The 24,544-nt window shown below is 39.0% G+C and overlaps 1 protein-coding gene and 2 long non-coding RNA genes across 3 annotated transcripts in view; 2 read left to right on the top strand and 1 right to left on the bottom strand.

Moving 5' to 3' along the window:
* Positions 1–11,068, top strand: part of LOC112649657 (uncharacterized) — a 46,978-nt gene extending 35,910 nt beyond the window's left edge. The window contains exons 5-6 of the long non-coding RNA XR_007403788.1: positions 8,778–8,904; positions 10,998–11,068. This is a non-coding gene — a long non-coding RNA (uncharacterized LOC112649657). The remainder of the gene's footprint in view (positions 1–8,777; positions 8,905–10,997) is intronic.
* Positions 711–17,798, bottom strand: TNFAIP6 (TNF alpha induced protein 6). The gene is made up of 6 exons (XM_025432002.3): positions 17,610–17,798; positions 13,452–13,589; positions 11,537–11,698; positions 7,768–7,996; positions 5,259–5,299; positions 711–1,854 (listed from the first exon to the last, which is right to left on the bottom strand). Exons 1-6 carry the CDS (start codon positions 17,701–17,703, stop codon positions 1,685–1,687), a joined length of 834 nt encoding a protein of 277 aa, XP_025287787.3. The 5' UTR covers positions 17,704–17,798; the 3' UTR covers positions 711–1,684.
* LOC118351493 (uncharacterized) lies at positions 11,360–22,960 on the top strand. Its single transcript, XR_004806985.2, has 3 exons — positions 11,360–11,798; positions 18,777–18,937; positions 22,208–22,960. It is a non-coding gene; the product is annotated as an uncharacterized LOC118351493 (long non-coding RNA).
* The last annotated feature ends 1,584 nt before the right edge of the window (positions 22,961–24,544 follow it).

The following is a 24,544-nucleotide window of genomic DNA, read 5'->3' as shown; positions in this document are numbered from 1 at the left end:
AGGGTCTCCAGTGGTCTCCTCTACTTCACTCTATAGGACACTCCGGGGGGCCTTTGCCTCCACCCCCAAGACTGTTCCTCAAGGTCACGAACAATCTTCATGTTGATAAACCCCATGGTTATGCTTAGCGCTCATCTTGGTAGATCTACTGGCAGCATTCAACACAGTCAGATGCTCCTCCTTGATATGTTTTCCACTAAGTGTCTAGAACCCCAGAGGATACTCGGATACTCCTTCTAATTCATCCTTGACTCCTGCTAAGTCTTCTCTGCCGATCTTGCTCTTCCACAGTTCTCAGCCTTTTTTTTTTTTTTTTTTTTTTAATCTATACTCATTCCATTAGTAATTTAGTTAGGAACTCCCTCTAACCTATTTCTAATATGTAGTTTACTAATTTATCATGTTTGATTATTGTCTCTCTCCTCCCACCAGAATATAAGCTCCCCAAGCCTGGGGATTTTTGTTCACTTGGTTCTTGAGTGTTTCCTAAGTGTCCAGAACAGTGCCAGGCACATACATTTTTGTTGAATTTAATTGGATAGTAACCATTACCCCCTCATATAAAGGGTAACAATTATGACTTTTAACTTCTATGAAAGCAAAGCCGTAAAACAACAAGAATAAAATATTAATGAATGACTATATCAACCCGTAATGAGAATATTCACTCTAAACAAAAAGACAAGAGACCCCAGCAAGATCAGTAAGTGTGACAGTAAATAAAATTAACCTTTAATAAAAATTGTAAGAATCAAACTTCACATAAAATGAAATTGCAACATATATGACAGACATGAAATTATATATCTGATATATACTGATTTCTTTTAAATTAATAAAAGATTGTATAAGTAAAAAGGTGAAAGACATGAAAAAATAATTCACAAAAGAAATAAAAATAAATAAACCAACCATCAATCTCACTGTAAATTCAAACCATAATGATAAGTCACTTTTGCCCGTAAAAAAAGGAAATTGTATTTTTTTTTTAAAGCTGTACATTTATTACTTTTTAAAAGTAAACTCCACCCCTCAATGTGGGGCTCAAACTCATGACTCTAAGATCAAAAATTGCATGCTCTACTGATTGAGCCAGCCAGAGACCCTAAGAAAATTCTATTTTAACTAATATCTAAGCCAATAATTCTACTTCAAGGACCCTATCCCAAATAATTAGAGAGCTGTACAAATACATATGTTCAAGGATATTTATTGCACAATATTTATGAAAGCAACATAAAATTCCTACAATAAAGTATGGAGCAATCATACCATGGAATATTTTACAGCTGTTCAAACTGTTTTGCAGAATACTCAATGATATGGGAAAATCCTCAAACCATAAAGTTCAAGGTTAAAAATACTAAGATATTAAACTGTTCATGGACCAGGATCCCCAAATTTCAAATACAAATACGTATAGATACATATACCACAAATTAAAAAATAACTAAAAGAAACAGATATATAAATGTTAATGCTTGTTATTTTTATGCAGTAGGATTATGAGAGATTTTGTTTTCTCATTTAAAGCTTTCTGTATTTTCCAATTTCCCCCAAAGTATCAGATATTGCCTTTCACATTTAGAAAAATAATAAATAAATGTTATTAATAATAATATAAAAGTGAGATCAAAGGGCTTCCAAAAGATGCAAACAGAAACACTGAGTGTCCTTTTTTGTTTTATAAATGGCTAAATCTTCCAGCTAAAAAGTTCTTATTTCCAGTAGAAGTAGTGCTTGTGTTTTTTCCTTGACTGGATTTGGATAGAGGATCCACTGCAATGTACTTGATTTGGAAACCTCCCGCTGTCACTGAAGCATCACTTAGAAACTTCAAGGTCATGACATTTCCTGGGGAGGAGAATGCAAAAAAACAAAGATGTTACTCTGCTTTGATTTAGCTGGCAGTTCAAAGACTCCTCATTCTTACAGGAGAATATAAAAATTCGTGAACCAGACTCCCGGAATTGAGAGCTGGATTCTCAAGCTGTAGAGTCAGTGCTTCCTCTGCCGCGTGTAGCAGGGGGAGAGACTGTCCTATTCTCTCCCCTGGCCCTTCAATCTGTCCTTCAGGAAATTTTGTCTATTCTGTTTTAAAAGATATTCTTTTAAAAAATGAAAAAAAAAAAAAAAGGTATTCTTTAGGGACACCTGGGTGGCTCAGCAGGTGAGCATCTGCCTTCAGCTCAGGGCATGACCCCGGGGTCCTGGGATCGAGTCCCGTGTAGGGCTCCCTGCATGGAGCCTGCTTCTCCCTCTGCCTGTGTCTCTGCCTCTCTCTCTGGGTCTCTCATGAATAAATAAATAAAATCTTAAAAAAAAAAAAAAGCTATTCCCTTATAGAAGGAATGGCCACTGAACTACAGGAGAATGTCAGGCAGTTTAAGCCAATGAGATATGGGTGGATTATTTATAAATGATGTTAGGGCAACAAGCTTTATGTTGCAAGAAACAAAGCCACAACCCTAAATCCCTACTTTACACAGAGTGCTTAAATGCATTTAACCTGTGTTAAAGACCAAGCTGTGCTTAAAAATAAAAAGGAAAATGTTATTATATAAAATAAAATATGAGAATATTTTTTCTTTTTCACCAGGGAAAGGTCTTCTTAATCCACATCACAGATCCAGAATTCATTACAAAAAACCCCCAAATAACCCAAAAAACCCCACCTACATTGAATGCTCATTTTTGCCAAGCACAGCTTTAAGTGCCTTTCATCTATTAAGTCATTTATTCCCCACAACACTATGAGGTGGATATTATTAAAATATTTATTTTATAGGTGAAATTGAGGCATAGAGAGCCCGGTTTGAGTAGCTAGCCCAAGGGTGCAAAGCTAACATGGTGGAACCAGATTTGAGCCTGGTGCAGTCCACTACTTGCTCTTATCCACTACACTTTCCTCAGACTTGGAAGAGTTGCCTAAATTAAAAACAAACAAAAAATAACATTTCATAGGTTACTCAATATATACAAAGTGGCACTGTAGGGCCAGTGCCAATTTGGCAGCATCTACTGACACTTAAAATGAAATCACTTGTGCTTTCAGAATTTCACTTCTAGGAATCTACTCTTAAAAAAAAAAAAAAAGGAGCACTGCAAAGTCGAGGTTTAAAAATATCTGGTGAAATGGCCCAAAAAAGGGAAATCAGAAAAACCATCTTTAGGACTTTAAATATTGGTACATCCGTACGGCAACCTGTAGGCAATCATTAAAATGAATTTGGTGATCTACATCCTGTATGCTGACTTGGAAATATGTCCATGATATCTGTGTAAATACTGTTTATATAGGAAAACACCTGGCAATGGCCACTCTGCAGTCACTCACTGCCTTTCTTGGGTGCAGAGAGATGAGAGTGGGCATATTCTTACTTTATATACCTTTTATTAAAGTGGTGTAGTTTATGGGTAGTTTTTAGTTCATTCATTTTCTGATTTTGTTTTTTAATATAAATCTCCTCGCGTGAATAAGCACATATTTAAAAAGAAAACTAGATCAAAATGTTAACAGTATATCCTTGACTGGATTATGCTTCAAATATATTTTAAAACTTTTTCTATTACTTGGTATCAATTCCCTCCTCTTGCTGTTTTGCTGAATCTTTGGCTATTTTAACTGTGTCCTGTTCTGTGTGTTGGTTTATCTCTCTGAATAATAAATTGTGTGGGTTTTTTTTTTTTTTTCAATTCCTTGCAGTTGTGTTAGAAAAACACTGATTTGATTACGCTTGCAGTAAGTTTTTTCTATTTTAGACAAAACAAGAAAAATGTCAAGTTTCAGGCTTTGATTTTCCCTGTTTCTTTCTTTTTTTTTAAATAGAATTCTCACCCCCTGAACTACCTCCTACAGCTCCTATCTTCCTGTAACTTTCTGTTAACGTAAAATATGCTCTCAAGAAAAGAATGAGATAAACAATTTAATAGGCTGTCCTCACTAGGAAGATGCTAACACAGAATGAATAGCTTTTTTAGCATTAATCATTCAAGGACTGAATAAGGAGTTCCATCTCTTGTAATAATGACGCATAAATGAGAATTTCATGAGAACTCCGTGCACCTCAGGGCTAGGGTGTGGGAGTAATTCAGCTAGTGGTATTTGAGCTTAAGGACTACTTAGAAATTGCAATGCAGTGTATTTTGTTGTTTTTAGTTGCAAAAACATTATGATCATTTTTTTTTTTTGACTTGGAGGAAAAAGAGCAAGTAAGAATGCCAACTACTAGTGCTGGGGGTGGAAATAAAAAGAAAAAAAAAAAAAAAACAAGAACACCCAAGAAAGTGAAGATTCTTAGCTAGAAAATATCCATATAGGCCAATGGCAGTAGTATTGCTTGTTGAAGTAAATATATTTGACTACCAGCTCATTGCTCCAGGCACATTGTATAGAACCAAGTCACAATGGGTCCCCTGGGGAGCTCAGTAGGTGGGTCTCTGCCTTTGGCTCAGGGCGTGACCCCGGGGTCCCTGGATCGAGTCCCACATCGGGCTCCCTGCAGGGAGCCTGCTTCTCCCTCTGCCTGGGTCTCTGCCTCTCTCCGTGTCTCTCATGAATAAATAAATAATATCTTTAAAAAAAAAAAAAAAGAACCAAATCACAAAATTCACAGGAGTTAAAAAGTTCTGGAGCTCATTGCCAACCATAACTGGCCTTTTGAGGTTTACTATGCATAATTAGCATATTAAAAGCTCCCTGACATCTTCCAATAAAGAGACCAGTTTATCATTGTTCAAACTCAGGTTTCCCAAATTCGCTTGACCTTAGAGTTCTTTTCTCATGCAACACCTATTCAAAATGTGTCCTGCAGCTGTGTTCTTCACAGCCTCTGGGGAGTGCTGTACTAAGATACAAATGCACTAAGTGTGATAGTAAAATTTTTTCAGTGACAGAAGGTATTTTTTAAACTTTTGATACTTTTGAAAATACTTTTCAAGCCTTTACTGATGAAACATTTGGTCTTTTATAACCACGTGTTACGGACGTCATAACCGACAGCAGTGTTCGGGGGTTTGCAGATTCCAGACCATCTCAGACTGTGTTCCTGCACCTGATAAGTTTACACATTTTTAGTGTAAGGAGTTGACATTAGTCTTTAAGTGGAAACACTGCATTTTACAAGCTGGTGAGCTACCTCTGTCCCAATGGTTCTCTCAACTTTAATAAAGGAAATAGTAATAACTACTGGGTTCTTCACTTTCAGTGACACTGGGAAAACAAATCCCAGTCCTACACCTCAATTTAGAGCCATTACCTGTACTAATGATGTCTTCTGGAAGCTCATCTCCACAGTACCTGAAAGGAAATTTTTTAAAAAGAGAAGTCACACAAAAGAATATTACACAGCTACTGGACATGGCTCTGACCTGTATTTAAAGTGCTTTATTTTCCTAAGCAATGGCTCCTTTTTCTATTGTTTGGGTTTTTTTTTTTTTAAACTTGAATTTGTAAGGGGAAAAGAGGGATTAAAACAAAGTTGGTTGTTTGAAATGACCTCAGTATAAATGAGATTCTTTTTTTTTTTTTATAAATGAGATTCTTAAAAAAGAATATGTGGCATTTCTACCTTGTGTACTTGCAAAACTATTTGTGTAGTAGACAATTTTAATATGTTTGGAAAAATTTTAAATTTGATTCTGATTAATCCCATAAGTTTTCTTCATGGTTAAAGAGGACTAGGTGGATGGCTGATGGTATTAATAATCTGAATTCTAGAGTAGACTGATCTAAATGTGGAAAATTTTATTGGACTTCACAAGAGGGATTGATTTTTATCTGAATCATGACTTGAAAGGAACTCCCTTGTACATTACATAAAAGGGACGAATTTATCACATAATATAAATCCAATAAATAACAAATCAGTCTATTGAAAACCTTTAAAAAAACAGTGTATGATTTTATCTAGGGCTATAACTGATTTCTGAAACTAGGTTTAGAATGAAAATGTCACCTTGATTCTCAAGGTAGGATGTCCATTCTTTCAATAAATACTTTGCTCTTAATTTCTCCAACCCTGTTTCATCTCTTCTTCAAACTATGTTTTAAAACTATTTGCACTTTTTTCCCATAGCAGCAAGATAAAACAAAACAAAGAACTTCCCTCCAAAAATCATTGTCTATTTATGCAAGAAGTGCCTTTGTTTCTCTTTGTAGTTAAGTTACACATTTTTTTTTTAAGTAATTTTTTTTTTTTTTAATTTACTTGTGATAGTCACAGAGAGAGAGAGAGAGAGAGAGGCAGAGACACAGGCAGAAGCAGGCTCCATGCACCGGGAGCCTGATGTGGGATTCGATCCCGGGTCTCCAGGATCGCGCCCTGGGCCAAAGGCAGGCGCTAAACCGCTGTGCCGCCCAGGGATCCCCTTCTTTTTTTTTTAAGTTACACGTTTCAAAGTCACAGCAAACTACTGAGTGTATCATTTTTAAGTGTCCTCACTACTATTTTCTTTCATTTAATTATTGTTATGGATAATAGAAAATTGATAACTGATAGTCTATTAATAATGGATAGTCTCAGATATGCGTTATTTGGTAGGGGGCTAAATAAATAAAACACATAATTATATGCTCTGATTTGTAATATTTTGTGAGATAAAGTTTAAACTACACTGAAGATCTGGGATGGCAACACAGAACTGTATCCCAGCGTGTTGAAAAACCAAGGTAGAAATATTGAGGAAAGGAGCACTTGTTTTTGTGGCAAAGAAAGCTATTTTAGGGGTGCCTGGGTGGCTCAGTCAGTTAAGCATCTGCCTTGGGCTCAGGTCATGATCTCAGGTCCTGGGATCGAGCCCCACATTGGGCTTGCTGCTCAGTGGGGAGCCTGCCTCTCCCTCCTGCTCTCCCTCACCATCTCTTGCTCGCTCTCTCCCTTTCAAACAAATAAACAAAATCTTAAAAAAAAAAAAAAAAAGAAAGTATTTTAAAGACAATGTCCATTGTACAGGTTTAGGTAAATTTTGTGAGAAGGGGCTATACTTTGCTTAATTCTTACATTTATTTTTTTTTTTTTTTTTTTTTTTTTTTTTTTTTTTAAATTTATTTATGATAGTCATACAGAGAGAGAGAGAGAGAGGCAGAGACACAACAGGCAGAGGGAGAAGCAGGCTCCATGCACCGGGAGCCTGATGTGGGATTCGATCCCGGGTCTCCAGGATCGCGCCCTGGGCCAAAGGCAGGCGCCAAACCGCTGCGCCACCCAGGGATCCCCTAATTCTTACATTTATAATGCTTTAACACAATGCTTTGTACACAGAAGAAAGGCAATCGTTACTGAATTTATAATTAATTTTAGGAGGTTGATAGTAATTACAATACTTAAAAACCCCAACAAACTTCTCAATTCACATGTCTTCGTCCTCCTTTTGTTAGTTGAATTCTGAGGTCTTTTAATTTTTTAATTTTTTTTTTGAAAGTTTTGTTTAAGTAATCTCTAGACCCCACATGGGGCTTGAACTCAAGACCCTGAGATGAAGAGTTGCACACTTTTCTGACTGAGACGCCCTGAGGTCCTTCTAAATAGACTATTTGATTCTTACAACTTAACAGTAATCAAAAGTCAGCTGTCACTGTTTTAGTTATAAGAGCATGCAGCAGCTGACTGGCATCACCTATGAAGAAAAATCTTTGCTAAAAGGGATATGGTGTTGCAGGGAAGTAGAAATACTAGATAATCAATAACTGTGGGGACCTTAAAGAAAATTAAATATCAAACAAAACGTTGGAGGTATTTTTAACTCCTTAATATGGGAAACACATACCTTCCCACAAAACCATGGACGTCATCGTAACTGTCATATATTTCAACATAGTCAGCCAAGCAGGCTGGGTCATCCTCAAGGTCAAAGTCCAGAAAGCTCAGGTGAACACGCTGACCATACTTTACTCTAATGTGCCAGTAGCAGATCTGGTTATCATCATACTCATTTGGGAAGCCTGGAGATTTAAAAATTCGCTTTGGATCTGTAAAGACTCCACCACACTCCTTTGCTGAAATGGATACAATGAAAAAAAAAAAAAAAGAAAAGAAAAGAAAGAAAGCATTAGAAGAAATATAACCTCTGTTTTAAGCTAATATGCACTTCTTAGCTCCTATTTATTACTTTTAATGATATATTAAATATGTATTCTTACAGCTAAAGAATGAATGTTTTCATTATTCATCACTAAATTCTTTCAAATGAATATAGACTGAATTAAAAGATAAAATAGCAAGAAAAAATAGCAATTTAACTAATTGGGCTCCTATTTACTTTTTTTGCTTTTTATCTTCTTAGCTTAGAATGCACAAATCTCAGGGCTCAGTGATCTCAGGGTTGTGGGGTCAAGCCCCACACTGGGTGTAGAGATTACTTAAAAATAAAAAACTTTTTAAAAGAATGCGTGTCTCATGTGTACATGCTCATGTATTTTGATGACTGTGTATACCCACGTTACCAACAGCCCAATCAAGACGGCTGGGATTTTGTCCTTTGTGTTGTTTTGTCAACACTGTATCTTCAGAGACTTGGGCACGTAGGATAATGAGTCAGAAAAATTCTGTTTGGAAAATCATGATAGAATTTCAGGATCACAAGGGACCTTGAAGGTCATTCTAATCCAGTTAAAAGGAATAATTTATGACCATTCTATATGTCTTTCACTGGTTTTAAATTATCGCCTTAATCCTAATATTTGAGGATTTGATGGAGATATTCATCTTTGGTTTTTTCTTTTTTTCTTTTTTTTCTTTCTCATGTTTGGTTTTTTAAAGTCATTTATCATTTTATAGATTTCTGTCCTGCCTTCTAACTTGGCATGAGAACAAACAATCAACCTCTGCCAGAACCTGTGATTATATAGTGTGACCTGGTGGGAAATGTATGGAGAAGCCCTGGTTAATTTCAATTTCAGATCAAGTAAGTGTCTAATGTCTTGAAAAAAAGATCAATCTGGAAACTCAAAAGTAATGTGAATGTTGGTGGTGATGGGGACTGTGGTAGCATTTGAAGACATTTTTCATTATATCAGAGGCTTTTTCCAAGAGTCTTATCCTTTCAAATAGCTATTAAAAAAATTGTGTTAGAATTCTTAATGCCATAGAAGTTAAGGAAGCTTATCTCCCCAAGGGCCGAACAGGATCTTAGAAAGATAGAGGACTGACTAAGGAAGGTCAGGGATCTAGTCTGAGCTCTGTGACTATTCTATACTTCAAGTTTTTCATTGGTAAAGTAAATATGATCATGCCTCTCCTATAACCTACCTCACAGGGCTATTAAAGGATAGCAACATCAAAGATAACTTAAGGGTGTTAAGTAAAACGTAAGCTGTTCTTATTGTATTCTTGAATATTATATAATACTTAGGTTATATGTGTACATAAGCATGTACAGTGCCAGCTTTTGCAGTGATTTGCTCTGTCCCATACCATCCTATCTCCGCTGTCTATCCCATAAGATAAGGACACAATTCAAATATTGAGCTATTTGGTTGTCTATTTAGCTATCCAGCTCTGTGTTTTATTGGTTAATTATAATCATTGGTTTCTTTTTATGATATCATTATGATTTTTTCATTCCAATTATTTTTCATTGAACTGTTTCTCTCCCAGGGCTAGCTCAGGCTCACCACATCCTAAAAAATCAGCATGTCACTGAATCCAAAAGTAAGCTGAGAATTGAGTAAGAACAAGTCTCCCAGGATTCGGTACAAATATTCCCAGAGTAAAAAAGGATTCAGCTTGTCTGAGAAGTAAAAGCAATTTATAAAAATGTGTCAGTTAAGGTGGCGCTCTTATAAAAGGGCAAGGAAATACTGTAAGGAACTTTCCACTAGCACTTCTTCATCTCCCCTAGATCTTGACCTGTGGAAATGACTGAATAGATGCTCAGGGATCCTAAAGTCTATCAAGCAAAGGAAGAATCAGAGAATATACTTGGAAATAAAAGTGACTCTTGAGAGTAAAAAGAAGCCTGCTTGTATAAATATACTGAAGAAAAAGGAAGAGGGAGGACGAGAAGATATGGGAACTATTAACAATAAATAGAGAACTAAATATAACAGGTTTAACGTATGTCAAGGTGATTTGAAAATTATAGTCCTGCACAAATGCACTATACATATTTATTCATATTTTGTCTTAAGTGGGCATAGATGATGGCTCTAGGTTAAATTCTTTTCTACTTAGAATACAGATTAATTTGAGATAAAGATTAGTTACAAGCATGAGAAATGGCTCTCCAATGGTTAATATCATTAAATAATAAATTCTATAGTAATATGCTAGACCTTCACTATAACTCGCTGTAACTTCACTATAGCGACTTTCTTATAAGGTAGATTGACACAGGACAACACCTGAGGATGCTTGGGATCATAAATGTGAGGAAGACTTGGTAACATATTGTAATTCTTTGTAGTATCCTCCTGGGGGAAATGTACCAAAAAAGAACAATCTATTTTTTCTCCAAGAATATGAACAAAGAATAGCTCTTTATGGTAATTATGTTGAATCAATTTTCTTTTTTTTTTTTTAAAGATTTTATTTATTTATTTATTTATTTATTCATGAGAGATACAGGCAGAGGGAAAAGCAGGCTCCCTGCAGGGAGCCCGATGTGGGACTCGATCCCAGATCCCAGGGTCACGCCTTGGGCTGGGCAGACACTCAACCCTTGAGCCACCCAGGCGTCCCTAATTTTCTTTTAAAAATTTTCCTAGCTACAATCAACCATGGGAAAATATAAATAAAAATATACTATATAATAAAACTAGTATATCCAGTATATCATTGTGAAAACAAACCACAGAGTGAGGGTTGCTTAGTTTGGAAGTTAAAGAATTTATACACAAAAAGAAATTAGGGGAAAAGTTTACTTGGTCTCTTTTTTTCCTCCATTCTATCAAAGGGGTAATTTTGAACAGTTAACATTTGGTAGTATCACTTTGTTGTTTGGGCTAATTAACCATGACAAGTTTATAAGCTGCTTTTTTTTTTTTCCTTTGTGGTCAGGAATAGAAAAAAGACCTGAATCTGGGATCCTGCCCTGCCTGCTAATTATTGGATATCTGATTTGGGGTAAGTTATTTAATTATCCAATTTCCTGACTTCTAAAATGGGTATAACAGGGACACCTGGGTGGCTCATCAGCTAAGCATCTACCTTCTGCCCAGGATGTGATCCTGGAGTCCTGGCTCCAGTCCCACATCGAGTCCTGCGTCTTGGGAGAAGGGAGCCTGCTTCTCCCCCTGCCTGTGTCTCTGCCTCTCTCTCTGTGTCTCTCATGAATAAATAAATAAAATCTTTAAAAAATAAAATAAAATTGGTAGAACGATAGCTCCTTGCAGAGTCATCACGAACGCTGACGGTGTAGATGAGGAGCATGAGGCAGTGTCTGGCCCAGCATAATCACTCTGTAAATGGTTGTTGTTATTAATAGTCATCATCACCAAGTTGATTTATCTCTGGGAGAAGGAGCCATTTGTTTTTATTAACCTCTTAGTAACATGTAATGGTTTTAGCAAAGTATAAAATTATAATTTTTAACAAACCATGTGGGTTGTAGCAATAGGCATCCCATCTTTCACTCCTATTAAGACGGACTCCATAATCAATAATACCAGTTTTTCCAAATCCACAGTTGGGCCCCGGTTTCACAATGGGGTATCCAACTCTGCCCTTGGCCATCCACCCAGCAGCGCAGACGTGAAATCCTGCAAGAGAAGGAAAGGATTATGGACTAACCAGTAAACCCCTCAGCTGAGTGAAGGTCATCTTAACAAAAGTGGCCCCTTCTCAACTGCCCAAAGCCAGGTAGGTAAAAGGAGAAAAATGGTTTTCTTTCTTTAATTTTTATTATTTTGGAAAACGGTTCTTAAAAAAAAATAAAATAAAATTTGAATACATATAAAATATAACATCTGACTTTTACTAGAAAATGATGTCTTACTTGAAAAAAAAAAAAGAGGCAGATGGACTGGAAATCAGAATCCCATGGATGCGAAAACAATCCAAGTTCAGAGCTGGCTCCGTTTCCTAAATGACCTATCTAGTGCCATGAAATAATTTTTGAAATTACCATCAGTCCTGGAAAATAATTTTTTTTCAAATGATAATTTAATTAATTTCTATTCCAGGACCAATTAAGATTTGCTAATATGTCTAAAAATTTGAATAGGGATAAACGTGCTCATTAATTCTGAACAAAGTGTCAGCCCTGTTTTCCCTGCCCAGCTTCAGAGGCTGTTTCAATGTTGGCCGCTGCCACCCAGGAGCGGTTCTACTACAGGTCCGGGAAGCCAGCAATGGCTCGGCCTTTGTGTCTGTCGTGCCAGGTACCGCAACCCCAACTGCTCTGTGGGTCTAGACTGAGCAAGGTGCTGGCCGGACTTTGCAGATTTTTAGAGAACAGTTTTATTTTTGTCCTGAGAAATACGTATAATAGCAGCATAAGCTTTGCCAGGTGTTTTTTTGTTTTTGTTTTTTATCAGCAAAGGGGTTTCTTCAGTGGAGAAGAGAGTTCCGAATGGGGGTGGCCTTTTGGATTCTCTTGTAAATCCACGTAAAACCACCAGGAGAGATGATCATGGTGCATTTTTTTTTCCCCTAAAAAGAAGGAACTAGCACTAGTTAATCACTGCCTTTGCACCAGGTCTCTGGTCATCATCGTCTCAGTTTCTTTTTCCTGCCGTCTTACAACCTGCTTATCTTTCTTTTGATCCTCAAGTACAACTGCATTCTCCCACTTACCCTACAGAAATCGGGGAAAAGGGGTACCCGGGGAGCACAGTCGGTTAAGCATCTGACTTTTGGTGTCAGCTGGGGTCGTGATCTCAGAGCAGTGATTTCAGCGTTGGGAGATGGAGGCCGGCCTGGGGCTCCTCGCTCAGTGCAGTCTGCTTGCGACTCTCCCTCTCCCACTGCCCCTCCAACTCCCTGTACCCCCCACCCAACATGGGCGCGCTCTCTCTCTCTCTCCTCTCTCTCTCTCTCTCTCAAAATACATAAATCTTAAAAAAATTTTTTTTGAAAAAAAAAAAGTCACCAAATTCAGTATTTCTTCTACCAAGCATCAGTAGAAATTTCTTTGAAAAACTCATCACGGTATAACATTTCACATCAAAGGAAACCCAGGCGGGTGTTAAGATAGAGCAGTGGTACAAATGAGTAGAAGTATTAAATCAGGAAGGAATTGGAGTGATGTTGGGATAATGAGCCTTTGTTCTCCTCTGACTTCTAATTCTATTAGGTCACAATGTTTTGTGACCCTGGGTAAGTGGTGAGCACTAAGAACTCCCCCTGGTTCTGGGCAGAGCAGGTGGGCCGAGCCAGAGAGCAGAGAGGTCACGGGGCTTCGAGAACTTCTGGAAGCCCCGGAGAGAGACCCTGTGAAGGGGCCACAGGAAGGTGGGATCCCACCCTCCCCGGGGGTGAAAAAGGAGAAAATCCGTAGGTCACACGCGTTACCGATTTTGCGGGCCGCCTCCAGCTGCTTGTAGGTGGCGAGCCGGCCGCCCTCGAACTCGCACACGGCCTTGGCCTCGGCGTACGTGAGCCTGTAGCGGCCCGAGCGAGCTTCCCGGTGGTACACGCCAGCTGCCTGTTCTGCGAATTCACAAAAGGCCGTGAACACACTAGGTAGGATCCATCCTGGCAGAGCATCCATCCATCCTGGTGGCCTCCCCAGGGGCCTGCGCAGCCCTGCTTCCTGCCAAGGAGTTTCCTGGGCCAGTGGCCTCGGGTGGGTACGTTTCATGGTTAGAAAGCTTTTTCGGGGAAAATATGAATGAGGGGAATTTTAGAGAAATTTGAGGACATGGAGGAAACTGGAGGCTAACTTATGTTTCTGAACTGATGCCCTGAAAGAAAGCTGCAAACCAACACTGGGTTTCTGCACTATTGAAAGGTGACAAAGTTTTGACTTTTTTGGCTTTCTTTTTGGTCAGTTGAGAACTTGGAAGGGTAAACAGTGGGGGGGGGGGAGGGAGGGCAAGAGAAACCAATGGAAATTGATCCGCTCTGTAGGCTCACAAAGGTGGAAGAAAATAACCCAAAATATCCGTTTGAGGGAAGTGACTAATGCGACATAACTGAGAATTTAGTAAACAAATCAAAAACTACGGGAAGGTGTAAAGGAATCCCAAGCAAATAAGGACAGCGTTAAGGAAAAAAAATATAGATTCAAACACAGCAAAGAAAAAGTTGGGCACGGCGAACTACCAGTTGCCAAATTCTTTATCTGGTTTGTCTTTTTTTTAGTTTACGTGCTGTTCCCAACATATTTTAGGGTGTAAGTCAGAATGGATTGTCTTCCAGGACATCACTGTTTAAATTGTTTTGAGTTTGGAGTGCACTTTGCCATAGAAACAACGTGAGACGTTTTCCAGGACAATAATCATAACACCAGCTCTAATGGTTCCGTGTAGACGACCAGATTGTGATGAAATCTTGGTGCTGTGACCCGTGGTTCCGTGTAGATGACCAGATTGTGATGAAATCTTGGTGCTGTGACCCGGACAGCCCACCACCCATAAGGTCACTCCTGAGGAAGACACAGGTCCCTGGGCCCGCAGCAAGACACGGGCCCCCAGGCCGAGGCCGACACCCGGCCGTTCACGGAGATGCTGCTGCCCCCTTGTCCTGCCCCTGCGGCCTGCGAGGTGTCCCCACATTTCACAGTAAAGTCCCGACACTTATGCACCGAAGACCACGGTCAATCGGAAGCTCAAGGCCAGGGGACGCAAGGAACATCAAAGCTCCCCCCGTCCTCCGAAGGTCGCCTCCTGCCCTAGAGCCCCTCGTGTGGTGAAGCCTCCTTCACCGAACTGTGGCTGGTTTCCAATCTGGTTATTTTGAAAATATGCCATGTGGTTTGCCAAGTGCTGAGGATCGAGTCCTGGTCTCAGGCGACCCGGACACGAGTGGGCAGGCCATGGAAGCGCCTTTATTTTGAAGTAAGAGTACCAAGAGTTTTGGTAGAAAAAGGGGATGTGTTGAGCTTTCTCCTGTATCATATCAGAGATGATCAAAAATGTTAAAATTGTGTATGTTCCCTGAGAATATAGGCTATCCGGTCTTTACCAGTAGGAATTAATTTAACGTCTACACATGTTTCTCAAACTAAGATTTCCTTGTGTTTTACTCCCTAATCAAAATGTGACGTTCATAGGGAGAAATTAATTAACAGAGAGGTTTTTGAAAAACAATTTTAAGCTTTCGTCCAGGTGATTTTTCTTAAATTTCGAGTCCTAGAACTCATCTAGTAGTAAGATAGTAATTTAAATGGTGGAAATGTAGCCTTTTAGCATGTTATTTATTTATTTATTCATTCATTTTAGCATTTTATGATAGCGTTTTAAATTCATTAAATCGTATTCTATATTTTTCCTGAAAGAGCAACAAACTTCCTATTATTTTGCCTTTGAACAGTTGAAATCTCGTATGTGTTTGACAATTTTAAGTACACATTTATTTGAAAGTATTCCTCAATTCAGAATTTTAAACTACTAAGCTGGTCCTTTGTCCAATGAGTCATAATTTTAAAAGTTTTACCTTTCAGAAGGAATAATTTATTCATTTTTATAGCCCACAGTCATTCATTCAAACTGAGTCTTTAACCAACCCTTGTTCTCCTGTTAGCATGGGACGACAGGGGCACGTTGGCTCTAGTTTCTCCTCCTGGTTCTGTGACCTTGTACAAACGACTGCCTACACCTCGGTGTCCTCATCTATCAAATGGGAATAATGATAGCTTTGGAATATGTAAATCATTAAAACCTACGAGCATGACTTCTGGATCCTAGTAGGAGCTCAAGATAATGTTACTTGTTCTTCTTTTTTAAGATTCAATACAATGGCTGAAAAGAAGTGCTTACCTGGGCAATTTTTATTTTCATAATCTATGTAAATTAGTTGAAGTGTCTTGTCCTTATCATTAAAACATTTACTATTTAAGGAATCATAATTGCCATTTAAGGAACTGGAAGATGCCACAGTTAAAAATGAACCTTAGCGGTCCCCTGCTTTGACTTTCTCATTTTACTAGTATAGAACTGAGGCCAAAAGCTTAAAGTGCTTTGTTTTGTGATAGTTACTAGCAGATTCCTACCTTCCTACCCAACTCTCTTCCTTCTCTAAATAGTTCTTAATACCATATTGACCTAACCAACTGTAAACAATTTGTGTTAGCCTGACTGGTCAATAATTTGTCCCAGATTGAAGCAATTTGCAATTACCCTGAGCCTCAGATTTGCAGCATACACTATTAACATTTGGGTGCGCTCCCCTCTACCTCTAGGACAGAACTTCTATTGTCCATGTTCACATTTTTGTAATATACAGCATCACTTAAAAAAATACAACAGCTCCAAATTGCTTGATCATTAGAGATTTTGACAGCGTTTCAAGGTTTGTGCATGTGGATTTACATCTTACCAGCTTTACGGCAGTTTTTTCCACTTGTAACAAATGTGTATATTTCTTAGGTTTGGGGATGTGCAAGGAAATAAACAAAGAGACTTGTTCACTCCTCGAGAAAGTCCCAGACCCCATCTTGGCCAAACGGATCGCACTGTTCAGCATGAAACTAGTTCACAGGCTCAAGCTGAAGGGGGCAAGGCTGTGCATTGCAAATCGAGCTTTTTAATGAAATCCGCATGGCTGCAGTTATTTCCAGAGAGACACATGCTGAAAGGGAAAATATTCCACAGCCATGTGCCTCCTGGCAAGCATAAAACCAAGATCTAGGTTAATTTTGGTTTCTCTGTATTTCTTTACTTTATACAAGAATTTGTCGCTTTTCTCCTTGAGCGATTAAAATTTTTTTCACAATCGCACACAGTGATGAACATAAAGCAATGTTAATTTGTGGCCTGAGAAAGCATAGTTTAGAGTGCCATACAGGGTATTTTGAGTTTTCCCTATTTAGCCTTTTTTGGTCTATTGTTTATATTCACAGGCGCTTGTCATTCCTTACATTTAACAAAACAAAACAACACAAGAAACTTTCCTTGTCTAACAAAAGGGGTAGAAAAGTATTTATATGGATAGCTCAAGCAAGAGGAATCAAAGTGGTGAGACTCCATTCAGAAATACAAGCTTTTCTTCATTTGTTCTGCATTACAAGGTGGCTTTGCATCAAACCAGTCCAAAGATGTTTGGAAAAAGCAAGATATCCATTACAGGTCAGAGAACACAGGCACATGATTATAAAATCATTGTATATCCCAATTTACCTGTGATGTTTCTGTTGTGGTTACCTGCTATGAAAGCTGAATGCAAATGCATTGAAGTAAATACAAAATACGGTGTTATTATTTTGCTCAACTTCCCATACTCTATACCATCACATCTGCTTTGAAAACTATTTTTTTCATATGGAATATAAATATTAACTTCTACTGAATAGTTCACTTTATAAAAAACTATTTTTTAACTTTAGAAAGCAAGAACAGTCATTTTTTTTAAGGCACGTGCATTCCAATAGCTGTTTTTCCTCAGCATTTTGTTTTAAAACAGCAGCCTTGAACAGAACAGAAAACTTTACTTTTCTCCTTCGACTCACTTCTCCACTAATTCAAAGAAGTAACGCCCCCAATAAGAAAGCTCATGAGTGAAGTTTCTTACCAAGCCATATAGAGTTATGAAAAATCCCATTGTTGAATCCCCATCCGTGCGCCTCTTCCCACAGCAAGACAAATAAGGAAATAAAGATGATCATATCTTAGTTTGTAGAGAAGCAATAGCCTGTTAGAGGCTGCTCAGGATAAGCTCTCCAAGCAGAGGCTGAAATGTGACTGAAACATCTGGTTTCCACATCTTTTAAATGGTTTTTTCAACTGTGAGGTCAGCAAGTACTCTCCAATGGGGTTTTTCACTGTAGCGTTACACAATTAACTCAGTGTCTGAAGCAAATCCTCTGACTCATTTGCATTGGCAACCAAAATTAAGGATATAGCATGATCATCTACACTTTAAAATTCATGTACTTGGAAAGTGGTTCGTTCAGTCTGTCTGTCACACACATTTTTCAATTAGGAAGTTTGTGTAACTCGCTGTAGATTCAGCAGTGATTAAAACAAAAACAGAAAACTTCGGTAGGAATTTTAAGAGAAAACCCTGAATGTCTTATTTGCAGTAAGTCCATTATAGAGCGTGGGGTTTAGAGTCAAGCACTCATCTTGAACTTGACACTGGTACTGTTACTGTAATTTTCATTAAATATTGCCAAGCTTGTAGAGGAAATTTAAAACAAAGGTGTACATAGTTTGGTAAATCCTAAGCTGTCTCCAGTGATGTCTTTACCCTCTGTCTGTGTGTGTCCTGGCGTGGATCTCTTGCAGACCTTGGTTTATTGTGGTCAGCAGGTCAACACATCAACTTCCAGAAAAGTAGCTCCATCTCTGAGCTTGAGGACACATCCCAGCAGCTCTGGGGTACCTTATTATATAACACAAATTTCTTGAAGATCGGGGGAAAGGGATTGAGGGGGGTAGATAGAGCTAATAAAGACATGACCCTAGCTTCCCCCCACTCTAACTTTGAAGGTGATCAAAATAAAAGGTGGTAATTAATAGTAGTAAAGTCAGCATACCTTAAAATAGCTCAAGCTTTCCACTCCTTTTGTGGAGGGTCCGTGGATCTAGGGATAGGCCCATTGCTCTGATGCTAGTGCCATTTCCCGTTGACTGACAGCCATCTGGGGGCAACGTTTTAGTTTTTCTACTCTTGCTGCCAAATCGCTTTCCATTTGTTTTTATATTCATTTCTCTCGTGCTTTCTTCGTCCCTCCAGTGACTTGGAATCCTTTGAAAATGCCAACTTTCTGGACTTGCCTGGTCTGAAGTTAGCCTGGAATCCCCTAGGTGTCTTTGCACTGAACATTGAAGGCTTGCTCTCATCTCTCCTGGAAAGAGCAGTTGTGAGGACGCAAAATTCACTGGATGCTCGCTGAGGTATGCATAAAATTATTAGGGTTCAAAATCTCTATTTTGGCCCCACAACAAATGAGAAATGAGGGAATTGTATCCCAGCTCACTGAGAGGGTTAGAGAGTTTGAGTTTGGTACAAAAAAGGATATAGTCTAGACCACGTGGGTGTGACTGTGAGGAACACAGCCGTGGTCAGAGAGAACAGGATGAATGGATAGTTGGAAGGAACAAACCATGACATTTTTCTGGAAAGTAGAATTATATGAGTATTTTAAGTTTGCGGTTTAGGAAGTAAATATAACACAAGGAAGGCTGCAGCACAACCATCACAGCTTCCTCTTCTTTGCCTGGTCACATATTTCCGGCTGTGCCCTTTCCACATTTCTTTGAAATACCCAATTTCCCCTGGCTCTCATTTATCAAAAGTCACTCTCAGGAAGGGGTTGGAAATTAATCTTTACTTAGGTCAAATAATTAACAACAACATCTTTGTTTATTTGCATTTTAATGAAGCCCCAAGTATAGGAAGGTATGAGCGGTGTTTTAACATGAAAATTTAATGATTGCTTTGATGGATTAACCCAATCCAGGTAGAGGACTTCATTTCCTCTCCCCCAACTCCCCAAAATACAAATATTTCCCCTTACCTCCATACAATGTTTGGAAACCCTACCCTCCCTTTCATCAAGCAAATTGAAAACCGTGCCTAATAGATGTGGTCTCTGGTTTTGAGAGAGTGTTCATTTCTATTGTCAGACTGTTCTTTTGTTCTATTTCTATTGTGGAAGAAAAGAAGTGGATGAGGATTTTCTTTCTTTTTTTTTAATAATAAATTTATTTTTTATTGGTGTTCAATTTGCCAACATACAGAATAACACCCAGTGCTCGGATGAGGATTTTCTATGGAAAAGATGCAGTGGGGGATCGCCTGGGTGGCTCAGCGGTTGAGCATCTGCCTTTGAGCCTGGGGTGTGATCCTGGAGATCCCGGATCGAGTCCCACATCGGGCTCCCTGCATGGAGCCTGCTTCTCCCTCTGCCTGTGTCTTTGCCTCTCTCTCTGTGTCTCTCATGAATAAATAAATAAAATCTTTAAAAAAAGAAAAGAAAAGAAAAGATGCAGTGGGTATGAGTGGGAACTAAGGGGAGGACAAGTGGGGGAAGAAGAGTAGCAAAGGGAGTGTGGCTTATGAACTTCCCTTGGAAGTTGCCTAAGATAAGTAGGTATTCTTTCCAACTCTTAGCACTACCCAGGACGTGTATGGGGAGCGGAGAGAAGACACACTTTTCTCTTTAAAAAGTTCCTTTCAGGGGCTCAACAGATTACCAGTCAAATGCTCTACCTTTGTAGACCAATGCTGTGCCACACCTGCCTGCCCCAATCTCTTGATTGGCCCGTCCCAAGGTGTGCAGTGTCTCCTCTTGCTCCTGTCAGTTACTGACAGCACAGCAACACTTTTTCTTTTTTCTTTTTCCTCTTCTTTCCTTCTTCTTTCTTTCTTTTTTCTTTTTTTTTTTTGCAGAGGCAGCTCCCCTTTTGGTAGCTTTTCCACAATGTTCCAATACCCATATATCAAAGCAGCTACCAGATACCTAAAAACAGGATGGAGAGACCTCCACATCTGATTTGGTCTAAGCCTGCACTGAACAAGCTTGAGATCTCCTAAGCCAGCACAGTGGTTTAGTGATGTCACTGTTACACAAACTTAAAAAAAAAAGACTCTAAAATAGAATTTTAGATATCTGTCAGAAGATAAGAGGAGGCATATTAAGATTTTATTTTTATAAGCTCAGTCTCAGCTGGTAGGAAAAGATAGGAAGAAATGTCAGGTGGATGTGGATGGAGGAAGACAAGGAAAAGAGGGAAGAGAAACAAATTCCAAGAGATCTCATACATATCTGATGATATACTTTTAAAAAGACTGGATTTGAATAGCAAAATGTTGTAGGAAAATGCAATTCTTTGGCCATAGTATGAAAGCTAAAACACAAATTATATCATTTATTGATTATATTTTGTAATCTTGGAAAGAAAAAGGAAAAACAAGAGGAAAAGGAAAGGGTGGAGCTCAGTGAATTACAAAATATGTTAGCGAAAGACATCTTTAAGAACATTTCCAGTAAAGCTGTGAAATTATGCTACAGGAATGCCTCACCCATCCTAAAATCTTCATATGGACTAGTGCGGGAATAAGGACAATAATGGAAATTAAGATCATTCTAATTTAAAACAACTGGAGAGAATTTTTTTTTTTTTTGAGAGAGAGAGAAATTCTGATGCATGACGTAGAACAAGGTTAAATAAATAAAATATGGGGGTTCCTGATGGCTCAGTCGGTTAAGCCTCTGACTCTTGATTTTGGCTCAGGTCATGATTTCAGGGTTATCAGATCAAGCCCTGTGTTGGGCTCTGCGCTGAGGATGGAGTCTGCTTAAGAGTCTCTCTTTCCCTCTCCCGTGGCCCCCTCTTTCCCCCCAGCTTGCATATGTGCTCTCTCTTCTCTTAAAAAAAAAATAGGGATGCCTGGGTGGCTCAGCAGTTGACCTGCCTTCGGTGCAGGTCATGATCCCGGGGATCTAGGATCGAGTCCCCCATCGGGGTCCCTGCGAGGAGCCTGCTTCTCCCTCTGCCTGTGTCTCTGCCTCTCTCTATCAGTCTGCGTCTCTCATGAATAAATAAATAAATCTTTAAAAATAAATAAAAATAAAATAAAATAATATATGTGGCATTCCACTCATTAATTCAATAAATACTTAAGAATCTTCAAGTGGAAGGCTGCCAACTTTTACAGGGCCAGTGAGCAGGATAGGGCCTCCATTGAACAATGGCAAATATATGGAAAAGTGAAAGATTTAATTATTTTATATCAAAAAGCTTTTAGAAAGTGAATATGACACTGAAAGAGACCTGACGTTGGATTTCCCATAGAGGTGTGATAGTCAGTAGTAATGCCCACTGAGTGTTTCTGGTTCTCCATCTTCTGGAGGCACGTACGTACTCTATGGCTTTCCAGGGTTTGGTGGGATCATGCAATTGTTCCTGGGCCAATAAAATATGATCAGAAATGATATATGTTATCTCAGAGCCAAACACTTGATTGCCGATGCTCCAGAACCCTTTCCCTTGGCCCACGTGGAAGAAAACATTTGGGATGGTGGCTATTCCATCACTTGGATCCCTGATTAACTCCTGATGTTATGTTATATAGCATGAATGAAATATGAACCTTTATTGTTTTTTTTTGGGGGGGGTTGTTCCTACTGTTAGCATGACTTGATCTTTCCTGATTTATAGGAAGAAGTGAGCTTATATGGGTACTAAAGCAAAGGATAATTTCGGAAGACTGGGGGTCTATGGACGTTCAGATGCAAATATTAAGACAAGGACAAAGAAGAAGAGGAGGAGAGAAGAACAAGGAGGTGGAGGTAAAATTTTATTTACTTAACATCCTTCTCCTCATCCTACCTCCTTACAAAACGCAGTTCCCCAAATCTGCCTATGATCTGCCTTCCAAGGTTATTTACAGGTGTTCCCCTATATGCATTTATTCCAGTCAAACTGCTCCCTATGCCTGATAAGACCTGGAAACTCTACCTCCTTCTCCCCATCCCGTTGTCTCCCCTGACTCAGTGAGACGACCACAGAACTCATTGTTGGAAACTCAGAGACCACCTGGTTGGCATTTTACCAGTGTTGTGAATCCTTGCTATGCTGTCCCCCTTGTGTTGACCTGAAATCTTTCAGGTAAGTGAAAGATTCACTGCACTTAGGTGAGTGCAGCCTTCTTCAAAGAGAAGGATCTGTATCATCAGGGACAGCTTCACTTTTGAAGGAGGAATCATTTCCTCCTCCTCTGCCTTTATGTTCTGTTCCGTTGCTATGGGCAAGATCTTTGTGTCTCCTTCCACTCATCATCCCTTCTTTTAGTACAACAGGTGGGGCTAAAGGAAGGAGAGGAATCCAGCATGTCTCCCAGATGTCCTTTCACCACAGTTACCAAGCATCACTAGTGAGAGAAGTCCAAGACTTCCTCCTTGATTCCTCTCTTCCTCCTTGATTCCTCTCTTGCTCCACTTCCATGTGGCAGAGATTGTTAGATGATAACCACACCAGGTTCCCTTTCTATCTGGGCACAGTCATAGGCTACATTTCTCTGCCCCCCTCGGCGGGTAGGTGCATGGAGTAGATGGCTAAGTTCTACTTAACAGAGTGTGGGTTAATTTGATGTATACTAGTTTCAGACCAGACCCGTAGGAATTTCCAGCAAGTAGTCACTCATTTGCATCTGATGACTAAATGAGGACTTCCATGGCCCTACCTGAAAGTATAGTTGGAAGGTAGAAGAGCCCAATGCTCTGTGTGACCAGATAGAGAGAAGTGCTCCAGTCAGGAGTATCAAGCACAAGTTTACTGTGTCAAGCTATAGAGATTGGGATGTACTTGTTATCTTAATCAATATAATACCATCATATTGTATTAGACCTTCTTCTATCTGTATCCACCCTAGTCCATGATCTCATAGTCTCTTGTGTGGACTGTTATAAAAAAAAAAATCTTATTTCTCTTCTTCCACTCTTGTTCCCTTATAAGTCATCCTCTGCATAGCAGCTTGAGTGGTCTTTTAAGAGCATAAATCAGGACTTGTAATTCCCCTGCTTACAAACCTATTTCCTGTGGCACTGAAAATAACATCAGGTCTCCTGATGTTGGTTTCTAACCCCACCCTGCTCTGGTTCTCATCCACATCTGCAGCCTCCCCCACCCAGCTGTAACTTGAACGTGCCAAGCTCATTCTCACCAAAGGGATTTTGCAGTTACTGTTTTCTTTCTCTGGAATGACCTCTCCATCTCTCTTGTGCTCAAATCTCATATTAATTACTACCCTCTTAGGGAGGCCTTTGTTGCTCAATCTAAAGTAGCCTCCTGTCACTTTTTGGGGAGGATCCTATTTTTTAAAGGTCAAGTTTATTGAGATATAATTTACATATGGCCAGTCACCCTTTATAAGGTATACCGTTCTATGAATTTTGACAAATGCGTGCAATTCTGTAACTACCACAATCAAGATATAGAGAATTTTGGTCACCTGAAAAATTTCCCTCCATACTATCCTATTTTAAGTCTCTTCATTAAATTTGTTGCAATCCGATATTCCTTCTTATTTATGTATTAATTTATAATTTCATTCATTTGTTTTGTTATTTGTCATGTTCTACTAGAATATAAGCTCACAAAAGCAGGGACCTTACCTCCATATCCACAGTGCCAGGAATAGTACCTGGTATGTCATACTGTGAACAAATATTTGTGGAAGGAAAAAAGAAAGGAAAGACCTCTTTGAGTCATTGTATTTTCATATGTCCAATGAGATATGGTAATACCACCCCCTTAAGTGTACTTGTGAGGACCACAGGAGGTATGGACTCTAGAATCCTCTAGCATCACTACATAGATTTCCTGTTGCATTTGAAGGCAGTCTTTCTTGGCCTATTTGACATTTTCAATAGGATTGGTCTTTTCATTTTTCCTTTTGCTATTTTCTTCTGTGGTGCCATCTTCCACTGGTCCAAGGCTTCTCTCTCACTAGTGTTGACTATTCAGGTCAATGATCTCCCTCAGCAGCTTCCGTAC

This window comes from Canis lupus, chromosome 19 (genome assembly GCF_003254725.2).
Source record: "Canis lupus dingo isolate Sandy chromosome 19, ASM325472v2, whole genome shotgun sequence".
Lineage (NCBI taxonomy): Eukaryota > Metazoa > Chordata > Mammalia > Carnivora > Canidae > Canis > Canis lupus.
Note: the sequence above shows the minus strand (reverse complement) of the source record. Positions and strands in the feature narration are given on the sequence as shown.